Source organism: Theropithecus gelada, chromosome 6 (assembly GCF_003255815.1).
Source record: "Theropithecus gelada isolate Dixy chromosome 6, Tgel_1.0, whole genome shotgun sequence".
Classification (NCBI taxonomy): Eukaryota; Metazoa; Chordata; class Mammalia; order Primates; family Cercopithecidae; genus Theropithecus; species Theropithecus gelada.
Genome location: NC_037673.1, coordinates 151,228,451 through 151,250,404, shown reverse-complemented (window position 1 = coordinate 151,250,404; position 21,954 = coordinate 151,228,451). Strand labels below are relative to the sequence as shown.

The window sequence follows — 21,954 nt, the reverse complement described above, 5'->3', positions numbered from 1 at the left end:
GAAATTTTTTTTTTTTTTTTTTTTTTTTTTTTTTTTTTTTTTTGAGGCGGAGTCTTCACTCTGTCCCCCAGGCTGGAGTGCAGTGGCACCATCTCGGCTCACTGCAAGCTCCGCCTCCCGGGTTCGCGCCATTCTCCTGCCTCAGCCTCCCGAGTAGCTGGGACTACAGGCGCCGCCACCGCGCCCGGCTAATTTTTTGTATTTTTAGTAGAGACGGGGTTTCACCTTGTTAGCCAGGATGGTCTCGATCTCCTGACCTCGTGATCCGCCCGCCTCGGCCTCCCAAAGTGCAGGGATTACAGGCGTGAGCCACCGCGCCCGGCCAGTTTTTTGTATTTCTTAGTAGAGACGGGGTTTCACCGTGTTAGCCAGGATGGTCTCGATCTCCTGACCTCGTGATCCGCCCGTCTCGGCCTCCCAAAGTGCTGGGATTACAGGCTTGAGCCACCGCGCCCGGCCTTGGTTTTTTTTTTTTTAGAGACGGGGTTTCACCACGTTAGCCAGGCTAGTCTTTGAACGCCTGACCTCAGGTGATCCACTCGCCTCAGCCTCCCAAAGTTCTGGGATTACAGGTGTGAGCAACTGCGCCCAGCTTTTATTGTGTTTTTGATTACAGCTTTTAGTTCCAGAAACTCACTTTTTGTTTCAATTAAATGCAAATGTAAAGGTGTTTTCTCAGTGTGAGCAGACTTTAACACCGGGACGTAGGTGTTGCTGTGCAGCTAGACATGAGAGTTTCTGATGGGGGAAGCAAAAATGGGTGGCGGAGACAAGAGGAACTTTCTTAAGTGTGAATTATGTGTACTTGTTTCCAAATGCGGTTCACAGGAACAGTTTGGTGGCATCCTCTGGGCCTACCGTGGGAGGATGTTTACCTCAGACTCTGGCTTCTCTCTCCAGCTCCTGCTTCACATTTGCCATGACTTGACCCTGGCAGTGCTGAGCCAGCAGATGGCCTCCTGGGACGAGGCTGTGCAGGCGCTCCTTCAGGCAGTGGTCCGGAGCTATGACTCGGGGAGCTTCACCATCATGCAGGAAGTGTACTCAGCCTTTCTCCCCGACGGTAAATGACTCCCCCCTGCCTGAGGCACACCCTTTAGTGGACAACTTCACCACCACTAGTGGTGTGGCACCTAAATTCTTAAAAGATGGAGATTAGTCAGCTGTGTCATTTCAGAAGAAAGTTTGGATTCTCTTACCCAAGCTTTTAAGAATAACTATACTGTTTCCTTTACCTGGCCCTACCCTCTTACTGCCTCCTGTCCACTTTCCACACAGTTTAAGGGAGAGAGAAATAGGAATGTAGTTACATGTTAGTAAGAACAGCAAAAAGATTCACCTTCCTTGGGCTGCACAGTCACTGAACTAAATCATTGTGATTTTTCAGAGAGACAGTGTGATCTTACCTCAGTCATTGTGGCCCCAGAGCCTTCAGTAGGACAAATGGACTCTATCATGCTTTGAATGACTCCTAGGATGTAGTAATGAGAACATTGTCCCAAGACAGGAAATGTTTAGCCTCCAGTTGGCTTTTGGTGGAAAGGCATGTGGCCCTGTGGATCACACTGTTGTCCTTTTTCCTGGGGTCTGCTTCTTGGGTGATAAGAAATAGAACATAAGGGCAGGAAGCCAGATTTCTGGCAACTAGAGAAATGCATGACCCAGTATCTTTTTTCTCTTTTCGTAGGCTGTGACCACCTAAGAGACAAATTGGGTGACCGTCAATCCCCTGCCATGCCAGCTTTCAAAAGTCTGGAGGCCTTTTTTCTTTATGGGCGTCTGTATGAATTCTGGTGGTCTCTCTCTAGGCCTTGCCCAAATTCCAGTGTCTGGGTGGGGACTGGTCACAAAACACTCTCTGTTGAGCCAAGCCAGCAGGTAGACACTGCCAGCACTGAAGAAACTGACCCTGAAACTTCTCAGCCAGAGCCAAACACACCCTCGGAACTAGACTTGAGACTCACAGAAGAAGGTGAGCGAATACTGAGTACTTTTAAGGAGCTCTTTTCAGAAAAGCATGCCAGTCTCCAAAACTCACAGAGAGCTGTTGCTGAAGTCCAAGAGACCTTGGCAGAAATGATCCGCCAGCACCAGAGGAGTCAACTCTGTAAATCCACAGCAAATGGTCCTGATAAGAATGAACTGGAAGTAGAAGCAGAGCAGCCCCTCTCCAGTTCTCAGAGCCAGTGGTAAGTACTGAGGCAAGTGCAAGATGGAATGAAAAATAACCCTGCTGACTAGGAACAGTGGCTCGTGCCTATAATCCTAGCACTTTGGGAGGCTGAAGCAGGAGGATCACTTGGCCCGGGAGTTTACCACCAGCCTGGGCAACAAAGTGAGACCCTGTCTCTACAAAAAAAAAAAAAAAAAAAAAAAGGCCAGGCACAGTGGATCACGCTTGTAATCCCAGCACTTTGGGAGGCTGAGGTGGGCGGATCACTTGAGGTCAGGAGTTTGAGACCAGCCTGGCCAACATGATGAACCCCAATCTCTACTAAAAATACAAAAATTAGCCAGGTATGGTGGCACATGCCTGTAATCCCAGCTACTTGGGGAGCTGAGGCCAGAGAATCACTTGAACCTGGGCTGCAGAGGTTGCAGTGAGCCAAAATCACACCAATGCACTCCAACCTGGGCATCAGAGGGAGACTTCATCTCAAAAAATACAAATAAAATAACCAGGTGTGGTAGCATATACCCTGTAGGTACTTAGGAGGCTGAGGCAGGAGGATCACTTGAGACCAGGAACTCAAGTTCAGCCTGGGCAACATATTGAGACCCTGTCTCTAGAAAAATTAATTTTTAAAAATTAGCCAGTTGTGGTGGCATGCACTTGTAGTCCTGGCTACTCAGGAGGCTGAGGTGGGAGGATCACTTAAGCCCAGGAGTTCGAGGCTGTAGTGAGATACGATTGTGCCACTCACACCAGCCTGGTTGACCCTGTCTCTACAAAAAAAAATTAAATTTTAAGAAGCCAGGTGACAAAGGAATTTTATTTATAAAATGAGATAAAAGTTACCCAGGCAGTGGCACATGTTCTCAGGACCTCCTGGGGGCTGTGTCATGGGCAAAAGTTTAAATTTTAAGAAAATTTAAAAAATAAAAGATAAAAGTTACCCAGGCACAACAAAAGATAATCCTGTTCAAGGATGGGCAAAGGGCTTGAATAGATATTTCTGTAAAAAGCCAGTAAGCACAGGAAATGATGCTCAATATCTGATCGTTAGGGAGTTGCAAATCAAAACTACAGTGAAGTAGCACTTCATAGCCATTAGGCTACTATCAGAGAAACAGAACAAGTGTTGGGGAGGATGCAGAGACATTGGAATCCTTGTGCCTGTGGGTGGAAATGTAAAATGATGCAGCCACTGTGGAAAACAGTATAGCAGCAGTTCCTCCAGAAATGTAAAATAGAATGACCATAGGATCCAGCACTTCCACATCTGGGTATATACCCAAAAGAATTGAAAGCAGAGTCTGAAATATGTGCACACACCTGTGTTCATAGCAGCATTATTCGTAATACCCAAAACATGGGAGCAACCTAAGTATCCACTGACAGGTGAATGGATAAGCAAAATGTGCCATATCTATATGATGGAATGTCATTCAGCCTTACAAAGGAAGGTCGTTATGCTGAGTGAAATAAGCCAGTCACGAAAAGACACACACTGTATGACTCCACTTATATGAGGTACTCAAAATAGTTAAAATCATAGAGACAGAAAGTAGAATGATATTGATAGGGGCTAAGGGAAGCAGAATGAGAAGTGACTGTTTAATGGGTATAAAATTTCAGTTTCACAAAACGACAAGAGTTTTGGAAATGGGTGGTGGGGATGTTTTTCACATTATGAATGTATTTAAAACCGCTGAACTATATATGTTTAAATGGCTAAAATGGTAAGCTTTATGTTACATACATTTTACCACAGTAAAATCAATGGGAGAAAAATGTTACCCAGGGCAAGACATACAACTTATACCTTTTATTTTTTTCACTAGTAAAGAAGAAAAAAATGAGCCACTTTCTCTGCCTGAATTAACCAAAAGGCTTACAGAGGCAAATGAGAGAATGGCGAAATTTCCTGAGAGCATTAAGGTAAGAGTTAAAGCAGTTCATTTGGTAAAGCATCACTTTTTGTGTTATCACTTGACTATACCACGTTCTTATAGGTCAGCTACCTCTCTGTTCAGTTTCTAAAATCTCTACCCATTCATATGAGCTTAAGAATTTAGAATCCAATTACTTTGGTTAGCTAGGATGTTTTGTGAGAATAGAATTTTTGATCACACAAGTAATTTTATACCTCAGTCTTCAGAGAAACTAAATAAATGTAATAGGTAAGAAGTAAAATTTAGATTGGTGCCATATATTAGACAGCTTACAGATGGACAGGTCTTTTTGGCTGTGGGCCCAAATAGTAATAGAAGCACCATTTTTAAGGGTTGATTTGCATAGTGCTGTAGAAAGAGATTGTGCCATTGAGAAGGACATCCCAGCAACCATCCCAGTTTTCAGTGTCATTTCTCCTTGGAGTAACCGTTGAAGAGAAAGACAGGACATTGCCTTAGGAGAGAGCTGGATCAGCTGTGTCCAAGAAGTGTCTATAGATGAACCTGAGTCACTGGTGCCTTCTGTGAAGGTGTTTGTGGCTCTTTTGCAAATGCTTCCTTATTCATCCTCGTGTCATCATCTTTCAGGCCTGGCCCTTCCCAGATGTGCTGGAGTGCTGCCTCGTCCTGCTTCTCATCAGGTCCCACTTTCCTGGGTGTCTGGCCCAGGAAATGCAGCAGCAGGCCCTAGAGCTCCTTCAGAAATACGGCAACACGAAAACTTACAAAAGACACTGCCAGACCTTCTGCACGTGAATTTTTACACACCTTGAAGAAACTGCCAAATTGAAAATGTTTGACACCTTTCACCTCTGCAGTTCCACCTCACCAGACATTCACTCTGGTCCCTAGCTGTTTTTGCGGTAATCCAAATGAATACAAATGAGGATTAAGTTTGAATCAACCCTGCCTACCCACAGACACAGTGGATCTGACTTTAGACTCAATTGTGGTCTCCTGCGGGAGGGAAGATCATGTAAAGCCCGCAGTAGTTACTCAGAACTAATACCTGCAGAGTGTTGGTCATCTCTACAGCCTTAGGCAGGTTTCATCCAAAGAGGAGAAACTTCTGTCATCACCCAAAGTGTTACATGCTTAAAACACAAGCTACCTTTATAAATACTTCATCTGATCAGAAATGTGTCATGCTTGTTTGAGATGGAGTTGCTGCATTTTAGGACTATTGATACTTTTTTAAAATTGTTTTTATAATATTTAATTTGAAAGCGGAGACCCTTCTCTGTCTCCTCTTTCATAGATTGAAGTTTGAATATGAAATAGGCCTTAACCATCATGTTGACTCTCCTGTCAGAATTTTAGGTTGGAAATTTGGTTTTATTCTTTTATGTAATTGCTTATTTGAATAGATCATTTACTAAGCTTTAGAAGAAGTGATTCAAATGTGTGTTTTCCCTTCAGTTTTATAACACATGGATCGATGGCAGTCAAATAGCTCAGGAATAAATTACTGTTCCAATGGTTTTTAAACTTACTTGGATTATAGGATCCTTTTGAGAATCAGATTAAAGCCAAAGATACTCTTTGGAGAAAAATGCATGTTCCTAATTTTGCATAGATGACCTTTGGATTTTTGGACTCTGACAGTTGGGACCCTAAATACTATTTAATTGTAAATCTTTTTTTTTTCTCCTCCTTGGTTATTTAAACAGTTGAACAGTGTCAGGAACAGATGTTTCTGTAATGTCACAGTTGCTAGGATGGGAAAATCACAGTCTGGCATGGGTGTGGGAAGGAATAGGCCTTTCACATAATTGAACTGTTTTATCTAGGATTCATTGTGAAGGCTGTTCTGCTCACGTTTGTAGTTTATTTTTCAGTTAATTCCTAGGATTGGGATTGGGACAGTAAGAATGAAATTCATTTACAGGGAGTCCCAGGAAGGAAAATGTTTAAGGCAGTTTTCAAAGATGTGTATGTGCCTAGCATTAGCGTTTAATAAACTCTACAAAGGGAAATACTGTAGAATTTAGATTCTCACAGTTCATACAGTTAAGTGAACTTTAGGAAGATGATGTTTTGTTACTAGAGATGGAGAATCTTTCTTGATTGAAAAGATATAAATAGGCATGGCTAGGTGGAAAACTGGACACCATTTCTACAAACTGCTAAAATGAACTTTGCTTACAGAGGTGGAAAAAATATATAGTCCGTTCCACTTGAGTAAAGAGTGATATTGCTAAACTAGAATTCTAAATTCATTTGTGATCTGTCGGAAGCATCACCTGTGGCTAGAAGGGTCCTGCTCACTCCTCAGTTACTGCTTTGGTAAGAACAAGATTTACTATTTGAGTCCGGGCGGGGTGGCTCATGCCTGTAATCCCAACACTTTGGGAGGCCAAGGCAAGTGAATCACTTGAGGACTGGAGTTTGAGACCAACTGGGCAGTATATATGGAGGCAGTATATATTTGAGACGAACATTTGGTAGTATATATGGAGGGACTGAATTGCACTCAGTTGCCTGGTGCTATGGTGCAAACCTATACTCTAGATACTATGGAGGTTGAGGCGGGAGGATTGCTTGAAGCCAGGAGTTCAGGGCCAGCCTGGGCAACATAGCAAACTCCCATCTCTATAAGTAATAAATAAAATTTTTAAAATGAATTATGGCCAGGCACAGTGGCTCATACCTGTAATCCTAGCAGTTCGGGAGGCCAAGGCAGGCAGATCACCTGAGGTCAGGAGTTCAAAACCAGCCTGGCCAACATGGAGAAACCCCATCTCTACTAAAAATACAAAAATTAGCTGGGCATGGTGGCACATGTCTGTAATCCCAGTGTTGGAAATAAGAGCTTGGAGTCGCAAAGAAAACGGGCACTCAAAAGACTTCTCAGCAAGGCAAATTTACTTCTGCAGAAGGGTGCTGCCTGCACCAGTCACAATCACAAGAGCACACTGAACAAAGGAAAGAAGGATTTTTATCCCTAATGCAACTTCTGTTTCTGTGTCCTTTCCCCATTGGCTGAAGTCGGACCACACAATTTAAGCTAGCCCGATTGGCTAAAACTTGAAATTTTTCCAAATAGGGTAGACAGGGGAGAAGGGGTAGGAGTGGTAAAACTTTTCCAGATAGGGTAAACTTAAACCTTTAAACACATAACTTGTAAAGAAAGGAGGGGAGGAAGGGATTGTCCATTAAGGCATGTTTGGGCACGTTTAGGCACAGCAAAGATGGAAAGGCTTGTTTAGGGAACAATAATTTATCCTTTCTAGCAATGTGAAAGGACATTAGTTGCTAAAAGGAATGAGGAAGTTTGAAGAGAAATTGATTCATTGGCAAATTTCCCCCTCTTGGTAGTTCTTCCTCTTCAAGTTTCCTTAACATATCTTGACTTTATTGTTCCTCTTGTTCACTTAGGAATAGGAGCTTATCTGAGTAGGGTGGGGGAGAAGCGAGAGGGGTTTTGGGAGAGCGTTTTCTATGAGTCTTTGCACTAATCCACAAATACAGGGTATAATGCAGCAACCTACAAGAATAAGTATATCTATAACAATTGCAAGGGGGGTAAAGATTGAGGTTATGAGTCCCTTCCATTTTCCAAACCATTTTTCCATGAGGTTAGAGGAGGGGTCATTTACTCCAGAATTTTTGGCCAATTCGTTTGCTAGGGTGGTAAGGCCTTTTATAGGGCTTTTGTAATTGTTCCATTGGGGGCTATATTTTTGCAGATAAAAGTACAGCATTAGACTCCAATCATCATACAGACCCCAACCTTCTCAGCTAATATCATGTCCAGGGCTATTCAATTTCCCAGGCCATTTGGCTGGTAGGGCCTAATTGTTCAGCTATTCCTTTAATGGCATCCCTAGTATAATTAACAAACCATTGTTGATTATAGTTAATGTAATTTATCCGGTCTACATTTTTGTTTGCAGTTACCCATGAGAACAATATAGATTCAAATACTGCAGCTATTTGATTTTGGGCTTTAAACTCATTTGGTAGCCCTCATGGAACTCCAATGGCATCTATATAAATGTGAGGGTCAAAGGACCCTTAAGGGGCACTTCTGCTCTTCAATTGTTCTTTTTGTTTGGTTGGTGAAACGCCAGGGTGAAAGGGATGGCCAATGGGATTAGAGCGTGAGTGTCCCTCCAGTTACTTGGCAGAGTACCCAGTAGTGGCCCACCACAATACCACCATACATCCGCCCGGGGATGAACAAGGGCAGACTGATTGGTTAGCTCCTCAAAAGGCCTGGACTCACTGCATCCCATTAGGCTTCCAAGGAATGCCAAATTTTCCCCGTCGTGAGAGACATGAGGTAAAATGTACATTGTTAACCGGAGCTGACCTACAGGGCCTTTAACTTCAAGAATAGCAGTGAGAGAGTTTAGCATGCCTTATTGCCCCAGGCTGTAGGGTTTTGGAAGAGAGCTACCACACAGCTCATGCCCTGTTGGTTGGAGGTCCATCCAAGTGGAAGGGGAACAATTTGGGTTTCTGGCCTGCCTGTTGCACAAGTGGACCAATCGCTTTTATTTAGGGTGTGAACAGAATATTTAATCCATTCTGGCCAGGCATTAACATCTTGATACCTGGTTTCTATGGCTAAGTTTGCTTTAGGTCCTTGACTTCTACTATGGCTATTTTCTTATTATTAGGTAAGAAACAAAAAATGGTTTGATTTGGTGGGCGTGGGGGAGGCGAGTTGGTAGGAGATGGAGGAGGGTTAAAACTTTTTTTTGTTTTTGTTTTCTTGTTATTTGTTTGAGGCAGAGTCTCTGTCGCCAGGCTGGAGTGCAGTGGCACGATCTCGGCTCACTGTAACCTCGGCCTCCCAGGTTCAAGCAATTCTCCTGCCTCAGCCTCCCAAGTAGCTGGGACTACAGGCATGTGCCACCATGCCCAGCTAATTTTTGTTTTTAATAGAGATGGGGTTTCACCATGGTGGCCAGGATGGTCTCAATCTCTTGACCTTGTGATCCACCTGCCTCGGCCTCCCAAAGTGCTGAGATTATAGGTGTGAGCCACTGCGCCCAGCTAACAAAATATATTTTAAAGGAGCCTATGTGGTCTTTTCCAGTGACATCCACTCCTAGGCCATAAAGACAAGTGGGGTTAGGGTCAGTGGAGGTGGGGATAAGAATAGAAGTACTGGGTTGCCCTGGTGGATTTGGCAATTTGAGGGGGTAGTTCCTTTGGTGAAGTGGAGGTAGGGTTTTAGGGTGCTGCAGCCTTCTGAGGAGGTCCAGCCCTGATATTTGGTAGTCCAGATAACATCTCCCAACTATATCATAACCCCTGGAAGGCTCATGGTTGTTGATTGCAACGGTTATAGGTGGTGCTGGGTTTGGAAGGGGTGGATGGGCAGAGCTTTTCTAGGAGGCTAGCTGTCTCTGACTTTGGAGATCCCCGCAGGGCATGGCAAGACAAGCATTGAAAGTAATGCTTTGGGTTTGGGGTGAGCTTGACCTAGTTACATTAATAATAAGATGAGAGGTAGCTAAGGGAAAGAGAAGAGGAAAAAGAGATTAGGCTTTTCTCTTTAATGTTACTCTGGTGGGAGTTGGCCCTGGGACGATGGTCCATGGCTTCAGAGAGGGCAGCGACTTTCTGACTTGGGTACAATGGATCCACCCCTTTTCAGCAGTTCAGACCTGCTGTGTCAGTTGTTAGGAGCACCAGGTAAGCTTCTTCTCAGGTGGGCTCCAGCTTTCCCTCTTTCCAGATTTTGACAAGGACATGATCTCCGGGTTGATGTTGGTGGACTGGGAATTTGAGGGGTGATGTTTACACTAGGAAGCCTTGAATCCTGAGGGAGGAAAGGGTGGAAGACAAACCAAATACAAAGTTTTTGAGAAACTGATTTTTCGTTTCAAATGTAGAAAGGCCAGTAGTGGAATTTAGGTAAGGCAACCCATAGAGCGTTTCATAAGGGGACAGGCCAAGGTCCTTTCAAGGGGCAATCTGGATTTTGAGTAAGGCAATGGGAAGACATTTTGTTCATGGTAACCGAGTTTCCAGGATTTACTTGATTAGGTGATTTTTTAAAGTTTGACTCATTCTTTCTACTTACCCTGATGAGGACAGATGCCAAAGAATATGATATTCCCATTTTGTTTCTAATGCCTGGGTTAGTCCTTTAATGATGTGTGCAGTGAAGTGAGTCCCATTGTCTGAATCAATGTTTTCTGTTAGTCCAAACCTGGGTGTGATGTGTTCTAACAGGGCTTTGACCACATTACTGGCTGTTGCGCTTGGGAAGGGGATGGCATCTACCCAGTGGGTAAGGTAGTTTACTATTACTAGCAAATACTGGAGGTGGCCTATTGGGGGCATTTCAGTATGGTCAACCTGGGCACTTCGGAATGGCCTTAACCGTGGGTTCCTTCCTCCTGGAGGTTGCCTCTTTAGGGTTTGCTTATTAGTCTTTCTGCACACTATGCAACCATCCACTGCTTGCTTAGTGAGGGTATATATTCCTATGCATTCATAGACTGTAAGGACTGCATCACACGTAGCTCGAGGACCCCAGTGAGATCCTTGATGAAGTGACAGTATTTTCCTCATAAGAGGCTTAGATAACATTTCTCTTCCATCTGGTAATACCCATTTTCCTTCTGAATTTTCCTCAGCTCCTAATTTCTTTAGTTTTTCCTGGTCTGCATGGGGGAAGATGAGGGGGTAAATGAAAAATGGGTGTAGCTTGGGAAGAGGCGGCCTGTTTGGCTATTTGGTTGCCTAGATTATTTCCCCGACTTTCAAAGGAGAGGGTTTTTTTGGTGTCCTGGGACATGAACAATAGCTATTTCCTCAGGAAGCTGGAGATTATCTAATACTTGTATTAGTAACTCTTTGTGGACTAGGTTTTAGTAACTCTTTGTGGACTAGTAACTCTTTGTGGACTGAGCAATAGCTACAGATTGGACACATTCGGGCCATCCACGGGTAACAGGGTCAATAATTTTTGACAGGAATGCTGCGGGCTGCCAGTGGCCCCCATGCTCTTGGGTAAGTACCCCTAAAGCCACTCCTTTGCTTATACTGACAAAAAGATGGAATGGCTGTTCTAGGGAGGGTAAAGCTAGAACAGGGGCAGTCACTAGTAAATGTTTTAACTTTTCTACTTGTTTGATTTCTGGTGGAGTCCAGAGAAGGGGGTCTGGCTCTTCTTGGGTGAGTCTTTGGTACAAAGGTTTTGTTTCTAAGGCATAAGAGTCAATTCATAGGCAACAGTATCCAACCAATCCCCAACATTTTCTGAGCTCTTGTTTTGTTTCTGGCAGAGGTAGGGATATGATACCTTCAATCCGTTCAAACCCAATTTGCTTTTGCCTTTCCTCATCCCTTCGTACATATACCTTTTGGGCCTCTCTTAAAAGCTCTTCTATGGGACGGTCTTTCCAATTTTCTATCTTTTGTAATTTCTTTGTAATATCTGGTGACAAAGTGGAGCTTTAACATTCCTCACCCAAGGGTGTCTTCTTCTAGGCCAGCATATTTCCTCATTTGCTCTTTAAGCCTCTCTAAGAATTCCATAGGTCCTTTATCCTTTCCCTGTTGTATATTAAAAGCTTTGGTATATTTTGAGTTCAAGGAACTGATTCCCGAATCCCTTTAATTATCATATCTCTGAGATCTCTCATATTCCCTTGATGGTGTTATTCCATTGAGGATCTTGGGCCGGGAACTTTTGTTCAGCTGCAGGGATGTTAGGACTGAGGGGGTGTTCATGTTCCCAAACCGTCATAGTGGCCCTGCGGATCATGCTTCTTTCCTCTCCCAAAAAGAGGATGCCTAGGATGGACATTAACTCAGCCCAAGTATACAACTGGGGTCCTAGAAATTGATCAATTTGATCTGCTACTCCATAGGGATCGTCTAAGAGTGGTTTGAGTTCCCTTGTTAGGCTTTGGATTTCTGAACTGATTAACAGGGCGTTGATGGAACCAATGCCCCCTCCTCCTAGAGGCACTTCCCTTAAGGGAAAGATCGTTGGAGCACATTCTCTGGAGGTAGTGGGGAAAGGGAAGTTTTGGATATCTTTTTTACATTGTGCTATCTCACACTGAAGTCTTCCTGGGGGAGGGCATTCAGGCTGGGGAGACCCCAAGAATCAGGATTATGAGGGGGAGAAACAAAGTGAGCTGGGGAAGGGTCTGGGGCAGTTGCATCTACTGGAGGGGGAGGGAAGTTAGTGGTGTTTGGCAGGGAAGGTGGTCTAAGGGGTCCCACGTGTTGGTTGACTTATTGGGGTAAGGGATATTAATGTCTTGAGAAGAAGTAGCTTCTGGCTTGTCTCCTGTATCCTTTAGGGAATATAGGACAGGCCCCTGCCGCCAACACAGGGCATAGTCTTATTTCCTCCTGGGACACAGGACTTTTGTTATTGATATACCCTATTAAAAGTTGACAAATCCAGTCCTCACTAGACTGAAACTCTTGGCCAAAAGACTGAAGGTTTGAGGATAGGTTCTTTGGTCCAAATAAAACAGCAGTATTTTATCATTTGTTGCTTTTTCTTGTGTTTGGTCCTCGCATTATCCTTCCAATATGTTAACATGAGACCTAGAGGGCTATCAGAGGGAATTGTATTGTCTGTCTTGTCCTTTTTATTTCCTGTCCTGCTTGATGTACTTCCCATTCTGGAAGTTTTAGGAGTTTCCCTGCGTTTCCTGAGTCTGTGTGGCTCAACCTCTTACTAGAGATTTCTTACCCCCTTTTCTCTGGAGGTTCAACCCCTCCCCGCCCACTGGAGGTTTCTTGCACTCCCCTACTTTCACTTCGTACTTCTCCGGCTACTTCCCTCACGGGAATTTAAGCCTCTCTAAGAATTCCTTAAGTCCTTTATCCTTTCCCTGTTGTATATTAAAAGCTTTGGTATATTTTGAGTTTGAGGAACTGATTCCCGAATCCCTTCAATTATCATATTTCTGAGATCTCTCATATTCCCTCGATGGGCTACATTGTTGTTCCATTGCGGATCCTGGGCCAGGAACTTTTGTTCAGCTGCAGGGATGTTAGGACTGAGGGGGTGTTCTTAGCATTGGCAGGCTGGTATAAGCCTCACAACAGGAAAGCTGCCTTAAGCCATATGAGGTGACATGGAACCACGGATCCGGACTCCACACTCGCTTCACACTCAATTGTGTATCTTATTCACACACTTTCAACCTCCAGGATGTCCTGACCACCAAGGAAGTACTTCACCGCCCCCACAGCTTTTCTGACCTTGGTGTGTGCAGAGTTACCTGGTGGCTGCGGTATTTGTAGGCCTTTTCTTCCTTCATTGTTGAGAGTTCAGGTTTATTCCTCACACGGGTGGTTCTCAATTCCTTACTCCTGAGGCCATCGCAATGAGGCAGCGGGACGCATCTCCTCATGAGAGGTGATCAGAGACCCTTCCCCGGAGGAGAATGGGATACCAGATGAGCCCCCAAACAGTTGGAAATAAGAGCCTGGAGTCACAAAGAAAACAAGCACTCAAACAAAAGACTTCTCAGCAAGGCAAATTTACTTCTGCAGAAGGGTGCTGCCTGCACCAGTCACAATCGCAAGAGCACACTGAACAAAGGAGAAGAGAAGGGTTTTCATCCCTAATGCAGCTTCTGTTTGTGTCCCTTCCCCATTGACTGGAGTCAGACCACACAATTTAAGCTAACCCAATTGGCTAAAACTTGAAATTTTTCTAAATAGGGTAGACAGGGAAGAAGGGGTAGCAGTGGTAAAACTTTTCCAAATAGGGTAAACTGAAACCTTTAAATGTGTAACTTATAAAGAAAGGAGGGGAGAGAGGGATTGTCCGTTAAGGCATGTTTGGGCATGTTTAGGCATGGCAAAGATGGAAAGGCTTGTTTAGAAAACAAGAATTTATCTTTTCTAACAATGTGAAAGGACGTTAGTTGCTAAAAGAAAGAAGTTTGAAGAGGAATTGATTATTTCTAGCACCAGCTACTTGGGAGGCTGAGGCAGGAGAATTGCTTGAACCTGGGAGGCGGAGGTTGCAGTGAGCTGAGATCACACCATTGCACTCCAGCCTGGGCGACAGAACGAGACTCTGTCTCAAAAAAAAAAAAAAAAGAATTACAAGCCAGGCACAGTGACTCAAGCCTGTAAGCACTTTGGGAGGCCAAGGCAGGCAAATCACTTGAGGTCAGGAGTTTGAGACCAGCTTGCCCAACATGGTGAAACCCCATCTCTACTAAAAAATATATAAATTAGCTGGGCATGGTGGCATGCACTAGTAGTCCCAGCTACTCAGGAGGGTGAGGGTGCAGTGAGCCAAGATCATGCCACTGCACTCCAGCCGGGATGACCAAGTGAGACCCTGTCTAAACCCCAAAAGAATTACACCTGAAGTTATTCTCTTGGTTACCCTACAGTGCCATCACTTTTTGAGGATGAGCACTCACATAGCCCTATATGCACTCATACACACAAAGTTCTTGCCAGTTCTAATAGACCTGTGCTCTTTCTTGCTAAAGCACTACTCTAAGCGCTTAACTCTCACATGCAGTGACCAAACCCCACACTCAACACTGAGTTCCTCAACTCTTTATCTCAGCATTTCTACTGACATGTAAGACCTTAATGGTAGAAAATATTAAATGCCCTGTTTTAATTCAAATTTGGAAGGGTATCTGCATAGGGTTCAGTCACCAGCATGTCAGGGCATCCTGGTTGAGAACCACTGACTGCTGTTTCACCACAAATTACAGTGATAAATCTCTTGCTATGTCAACTTCAGTCACAATTCTGTATGTGCCCCTGTACCAGACTTCTTAAAACCCCATTTTGTGTCAATAGAAATGGCTGGAAACAAAGTCTTGAGCCAACTCTAGGATATCCAAAGTTCAGGTTGTTTAAAAGAATCCCACTAATTAACAAGCTAATCCACCATATATAATGGAGTGAGGAAATACTAGACTGGTTTAATTCTATAATATTAAGACCCAACAATCTTGAGCATGAAGAGACAAGTCCATTTACACAGGTGCTCGTGAAAAGCTTCCTACCAAATGATACATATTTTTTTATTCCCGCACCCACCCCCCCAAGTGATATTTTGTATGTAAGCCAACTTGGGGACAATGGAGGCAAGATGCTCTTATTTCACTGATGGCAAATGACCATCTTCCAGAGCCAGCAATCCATAGCTATGAAAGACCCAACCTCAATGCCAGTGGTTAAAAAGAAATCTTTATTTTACAAAATTAAAAACATAAATAATATTTACAAGCATCTTAAATACCAGCTTATAATACTTGACATTTTTTAATCATTTCAAATTGAGTTTCCCATAAGCTTTTAAAATGCAAGACCATTCATTCACTTGAGTGAGTTACCAGTTTTTATTTCCACCAATCCGAAGGGGGTTTTGGTTTTTGAAATTGTCCATACTGTGGTCATTCAAAAAAATACAATGTACTTTTGAAATGACTAGCTTTAAAAAAAAAAAAAAAAAATCCTGAGCTTCCTACCCCAGTTGTGGGATATTGCTCCAAAACAACTCAAGAACCCAAATTATCTTACTGCCTGATTAAATGTAACCACTCTAGCTTTTTAAAGACATTCCTGGTACTCACATTAATCCATCTCCCTAATGTTTCAGGTTTGCTGGAAGGAAAAGTAGAGAAAATAGAGAAGTGGGAGAATCCAGATGACTATCTGAAATCACATTATTGAAAATACAACAGACATGACCCAAAAATCTGATCTTACTAGTTTCATTTGGGATCAAATCCAGGATATTTTATTGTACAAAAATTTCAAATGATTTCAGATGATACGTATGCGATGGCAAACCTGAGTGGCACAATGGAACACAGACTTAAAAGATGCTTCAGTGGTCAACACTCATTCTGGAGTTCTCATGAATGAAGGGTACACAGATTCAGTAAAATTGTTTGCTTTTAAGTTTCATTTTCTGGTCTTCAAATTTCAGCACAGAGCAATTCATTTCCATATAGTAATATGTAAAGAAAGACTACAAAAGTGTGAGGAAAGCAAATGTCCTCAAGAAGGGTCAGAAAAGGAAAGGAAAACTCAGTATCTACAACCCATTACATAAGAACACCATTTTGTTCCATTTTCCCTGGAAGCCCTCACAGCTCAGCTGAGAATCAGAGTAAGAATCTTCATTATCAGAGATTAGCAACAAATTTAAAAGAAAAAGAATGACAACAGGTAAGAGTTATATACATTTTACTAGTTTGTTTCAGACTTGTCCTGGATATTTAAAAAGGTGTCAAATGAGCCATGGATGCTGGTGGCAGGAGGCAACCAGAGAGGAGAGGCTCAGGGATGAGGAATGGGGAAGACTTACTTACAAATTCAGAGCAAACTCCTCTCTTCTGGGTCTAAAATAAAGACATCTTTTGTCTTCAGTAAAACAAAAGTCTTTCTGCTCAATGCAGATGGTAGGTACAGTTTGCTCAAAAGAAGCATTTTCTCTTGGGGAAGATAAGTACACAGTCAAGCACAGTAAGCACCACTCTGGGATCAGGCCCAACCTGCAGAGCCTGGCACCATCACTGCTGCATGTTGTTGATAATCGCCAGGATGCTCATCTTCTCCTGGGCAGAGTCCACATCCTCATTCTGCTTCTGGGCCACTCCTGTGCCTAAGCCATAGAGCCGTCCACAGTACTTGGCATCATCAATGCTGTCCTCAAAAAACAACTGAAGAATGGGACAGAGAACCATGGTGAGAATTATGCTAGAAGTCATGACAAGTATAAACACTATCACATCTGGCCAGGCACAATGGCTCATGCCTGTAATCCCAGCACTTTGTGAGGCCGAGGCGGGCAGATCACTTGGGGTCAGGAGGTCGAGACCGGCCTGGCCAACATGGCAAAACCCCATCTCTACTAAAAATACAAAAATGAGCCAGGCATGGTGGCACACGCCTGTAATCCCAGCTACTTGGGAGGGTGAGGCGGAAGAATCACTTGCACCCAGGAGGCAGAGGCTGCAGTGAGCCAAGATCGTGCCACTGCACTCCAGTCTGGGCAACACAGTGAAATTCCATGTCAAAAAAGAGAAAAACCACTACCACATCAGCACCTCCCAGCCTTCCTAAAGCCCTGAAAATACACCAAACTAGGAAAAAAAAAAAACTAATAGTATAGAAAGGCTCAGCCAGGCACAGTGGCTCACGCCTGTAATCCCAGCACTTCGGGGTGCCAAGGCAGGTGGATTACGAAGTCAGGAGTTCAAGACCAGCCTGGCCAAGATGGTGAAACCCCATCTCTACTAAAATTACAAAAAATCAGCCAGGCATGGTGGCGGGCACCTGTAATCCCAGCTACTTGGGTGGCTGAGGCAGAGAAATGCTTGAACCTGGGAGGCAGACGTTGCAGTGAACTGAGATTGCGCCACTGTACTCCAGCCTGGGGAACAATGCAAGACTCCATCTCAAAAAAAAAAAGCAGACACGGTTTTACTCACTGCAACCTCCGCCTCCCAGGCTCAAGTGATTCCCTTGCCTCAGCCTCCCAAGTAGCTAGGATTACAGGTGCATGTCATCATACCTGGCTAATTTTTGTACTTTTAATAGAGGCAGGTTTCGCCATGTTGGTCAGGCTGGTCTGGAACTCCTGACCTCAAGTGATCCACTTGCCTCGGCCTCCCAAAGTGCTGGGATTACAGGTGTGAGCCACCATACCCAGCCTAAACCTTTCCTTTTAATGCAGTGTTTTCATGCTCCTTTCTCTGCAGGAGAAAGGCTCTCCTATCTGAACAGACATACTTTCCATGTATTCTTTTACTGCCAGTATCTCTGTGCTGCTGCTGCTGCTGCTGTTTAATGCAACTGCTCCCTTGTCTTTAACAAGCAAAGCAATGGTTAAGAGCTTGGGCTCTGGATTCAGACGGACTCACTTGACCTTGGCAAAGTCATTTAAATTCCTTTTAAGCCATAGTTCCCTATCTATAAACAGGACAATAGGGTTATTATGAGGAATGAGATAACAAACAGTAAGCACTCAAAGCAAGATCTCTCCATTGTGACACTACTGGGGCAAGATAATTATTTGGGGTAACTTGTCCAGTGTATCATAGGATGTTTAGCAGCATTCCTGACAGGTAGCACACCACCCTCCCCCACCAGATTGTGACAACCAAAATCATGTACAGATATTAACAAATGTACCCTCCAGGGCAAAATCATCCCCAGTTGAGAACCACTAACCTAGAACATTTACCAACACATGGTAACAGTTGTTTATAATTAAGAGTAACAAAGAGGAAATGTACTCTCCCTCTCTACAATCTTAGCTCTAAAAAGGAGATCCATGTCTACAGATCAATTAATCTGATCTGTTCCTCAAAAGTGTCAACAAAATCGACATTTTAATTTTTCCAAGCAGCGTCTTACTCCTTCTACATCTTCAAATACATTTTAAAACCTGAGTCAGTGAGTAAAGAAACTAAAAGAAATTAAGAGTCTTTTTACTAAGGGGTTATAGTAAACTCAATATAGTATTTATTTAATAGTAATTGACAGAACTTACCATAATGTCAGTGGGTGGCCTAACAAATATATTTGTATTACAGGAATCAAAAAAAAGCAAATAACTGAAAATTAGAGTTACCAAGAATACCAAGTTCTGGACTTGGGTGTGCTCAAGAATACTTGGTTACTAGAAAGTGGCTCTCATGTCAGAATGCTGCTTTTGCCTCTCAAACATGTGACATGCTGAACACCATAACAAAAAACCACCACCTTCAAAGTGGCCATCAACTTGCTAAAAAAACAATCAGTGTGACCGGGCGCGGTGGCTCACGCCTGTAATCCCAGCACTTTGGGAGGCCAAGGCAGGTGGATCATCTGAGGTCAGGAGTTCGAGACCAGCCTGGCCAGCATAGTGAAACCCTGTGTCTACTAAAAATACAAAAAATTCAGCCAGGCACCATGGCTCACGCCTGTAATCCCAGCACTTTGGGAGGCCAAGGCAGGTGGATCATCTGAGGTCAGGAGTTCGAGACCAGCCTGGCCAGCATAGTGAAATCCTGTGTCTACTAAAAATACAAAAAATTCAGCCAGGCACCATGGCTCACGCCTGTAATCCCAGCACTTTGGGAGGCCAAGGCAGACGGGTCACCTGAGGTCAGGGGTTTGAACCAGCCTGGCCAACGTGGCAAAACCCCGTGTCTACTAAAAATACAAAAATTAGCAGAGCACGGTGGCGGGCGCCTATAATCCCAGCTACTCAGGAGGCCGAGGCAGAAGAAAAGCTTGAACCCGGGAGGTGGAGGTTGCAGTGAGCCGAGAATGCACCACTGCACTCCAGCCTGGGTGACAGAGCAAGGTTTCATCTCAAATAAATTAATAAATAAATAAGTAAATAAATAAATAAATAAATAAAAACACATGTTCAGCAAACCTCAGCCCACACAACAGACCATCCACTACCTCCTTAGTCTTCAGTAAGTTACTGCCAAGAGGCCTGTGATCACATTCGAGGAAGTTTACCTCTTTCATCCTAAAGAAAGCCATTCCTGTCAGCAGTGAGTCTGAGCCTGCCTGGTGCTGCCTTCCAATCCTCTGCAAATCCAACTGATCAGCAACTTCCTGAAGACCTCCCTGGAGATATATGAAAAACAAAGATAGTATTACAGACCCAACATGCCTCTACTGAAGTCAACTAAGTGCAGTTATGAGTTCACTAAATTCTAGCAAGAAATGAGGACAGGCCATTTATTTAACAGGCCTTAATAACCTCTTTTTAGCTCTTTTCTTCCCTTTTTCCAAACGCTATATTGTGCTACATCCTATATTTTGCTCCTTTCCATGTTGTTAATTTTGCCAGACCTCTGCCTTTAAAATCAGAATTGCAAGGCTGAGGAAATAGTAAATCCCACTCTAATTCTAGACAGCAAAGCTCTATGTCAACAATTTATTAGGGTACCAAGTTCTAAAACTTTCTAGAGTTAAGAACCCCTCTGAGAATCTGTTACACCACAGACCCCATCCCTAACAAACAGCATTTATACCTTTTCATTAGGTTCATGGGCCTCGAGTGAAGAATGCCTGCCTTAAGATGACAGAAGCAGAGGGTTCCCTTCATGGCCACACAAATATCTGTGCAAATCAGCTTTATATTATACCCTGTCTACCACCACACTGGCATCTAGTACTCAATAATGCATGCTGAACACATAACAATAAAGCAAAGTCAGCTTTTTTTCTGTCCTTATTTTTGTTACTGGTATTAAGAAAAACATCATATACCTTAAGATTTTTGCAACTCTTCATCAGGTATTTCACATCATAAATGGATGGGAAGAAAAGGTTCAGAATATGAAAGAATTCATGTTCCTCTTCTGGCAAACGAGAATCTGTAAGCAACTTTACCATATAGCCAAAATCATAGCCACTACAAGGAGAGAATAAACCACAGAGGTTAAAAAAGCAGCAGTTATCAGGCCCCAGTGTTCAACCATTTTATTTCTCAAAGCTTGTAAATGCTACTTCGTGTTAGGAACTTTCACTTTTTCTGAGTAGTTTATTGTACTATAATCTGAATCTTTTTTTTTTTTTTTTTTTTTTTTTTTTGAGACAGAGTCTCGCTCTGTCGCCCAGGCTGGAGTGCAATGGCGCGATCTCGGCTCACTGCAACCTTCACCTCCCGGGTTCAAGCAATTATCCCTGCCTCAGTCTCCCAAGTAGCTGGGATTACAGGCGCCCGCCACCATGCCTGGCTAATTTTTGTATTTTTAGTAGAGACAGGGTTTTGCCATGGTGGCCAGGCTGGTCTCGAACTCCTGACCTTAGGTGATCCGCCTGCCTCAGCCTCCCAAAATGTTGGGATTACAGGTGTGAGCCACCATGCCCGGCCTATAATCTGAACTTTCCAATAACAACCTAACAGGCTAATATGGGAGATATAAAAAAGTACCCAAAGGTTTTAACTGTGGATTTGATTCACCAAAAATCCAAAAGTACTGAGAAGTTAAAATAAGGAGAATCTGGCTTTCAAGTACCTAAGAAACTCTGGGGACAGCCATTTAAAAGATAACCAAGTACTGTGACCCTCTCCACCCACCATATTCCCACTTGGAATTAAACCCACTGATAGCCACATGATAAAGCCAAATACCGTGTGAAACAAACCAGTATATAAGCCCCAGTATTTTCTGAAAAACTGAAACATGGGCAACAAGTACCAATTCAACTTCTGACTGCTCCTGATGAACAGAACAGTCACTAGGACTTCAAAAATGACTAAGAATTCAGTTCCCTGCTCCAGTGTAGCCCAAAGCGAGAGAGAAATACACATTCCCTAGGACTGACCTATGAAATGAAAGCCATTTGACATTGTCACAGAGAACCACTCCTGATGTCATAAGCAGTTCTGCAAAGTGCAGTGTGTCAATCCCTTCCTCTTCATGCTTCTGAAACTGTAGTCCTGAGTTAGCAAGGAGATCTATGGAATCCTGGGAGTACATGTCCTCTCTAAAAAACAAGGTGTTTATTTATTAACTGGTGAATAAAGAAACAGAAGTAGTGGCCACGATATTACCACCACCTTATACTTATAGTACAAGTATTTTTGAAATGCTTTTCCTAACTTAATAGATCAATTCACTCTTTCCAACATTCAAACAAGCATGCAGAGTAGATCACCATATTTCTGTGACAGATAGAAAAATGAGATTTTCCTCCATAAACTAAATTTCCTAATTATAATGGGTATACATTTGCTCATTATTTGGGGGAAAAAAAAAAAAAAAAAAAACCTGGCACAGTGGTGCACGCCTGTAATCCCAGCACTCTGCAAGGCCAAGGCAGGAAGATCACCTGAGGCCAGGAGTTCCAGACCAGCCTGGGCAACAGACAAGACTCTGTCTCAAAAAAAAAAAAAAAAAA

The 21,954-nt window shown here is 43.3% G+C and overlaps 2 protein-coding genes across 13 annotated transcripts in view; one reads left to right on the top strand and one right to left on the bottom strand.

Moving 5' to 3' along the window:
* The window catches only part of GEMIN5 (gem nuclear organelle associated protein 5), a 49,840-nt gene extending 44,236 nt beyond the window's left edge, over positions 1 to 5,604 (top strand). For both annotated transcript variants that reach the window (XM_025387282.1, XM_025387281.1), the window contains exons 25-28: positions 901 to 1,063; positions 1,688 to 2,189; positions 4,006 to 4,102; positions 4,705 to 5,604. In XM_025387282.1, the coding sequence (XP_025243067.1) occupies positions 901 to 1,063; positions 1,688 to 2,189; positions 4,006 to 4,102; positions 4,705 to 4,872 (930 nt within the window). In that variant the 3' untranslated portion in view covers positions 4,873 to 5,604. The remainder of the gene's footprint in view (positions 1 to 900; positions 1,064 to 1,687; positions 2,190 to 4,005; positions 4,103 to 4,704) is intronic.
* Positions 5,605 to 15,257: 9,653 nt separating this feature from the next.
* Positions 15,258 to 21,954, bottom strand: part of CNOT8 (CCR4-NOT transcription complex subunit 8) — a 19,113-nt gene continuing 12,416 nt past the window's right edge. For 9 of the 11 annotated variants that reach the window (XM_025387293.1, XM_025387284.1, XM_025387283.1 and 6 more), the window contains 4 exons: positions 21,379 to 21,540; positions 20,317 to 20,461; positions 19,558 to 19,668; positions 15,258 to 16,760 (listed from right to left, as the gene is read on the bottom strand). In XM_025387293.1, the coding sequence (XP_025243078.1) occupies positions 16,611 to 16,760; positions 19,558 to 19,668; positions 20,317 to 20,461; positions 21,379 to 21,533 (561 nt within the window). In that variant the 5' untranslated portion in view covers positions 21,534 to 21,540 and the 3' untranslated portion in view covers positions 15,258 to 16,610. The remainder of the gene's footprint in view (positions 16,761 to 19,557; positions 19,669 to 20,316; positions 20,462 to 21,378; positions 21,541 to 21,954) is intronic. The other 2 variants (XM_025387285.1, XM_025387294.1) reach the window with 1 other exon arrangement.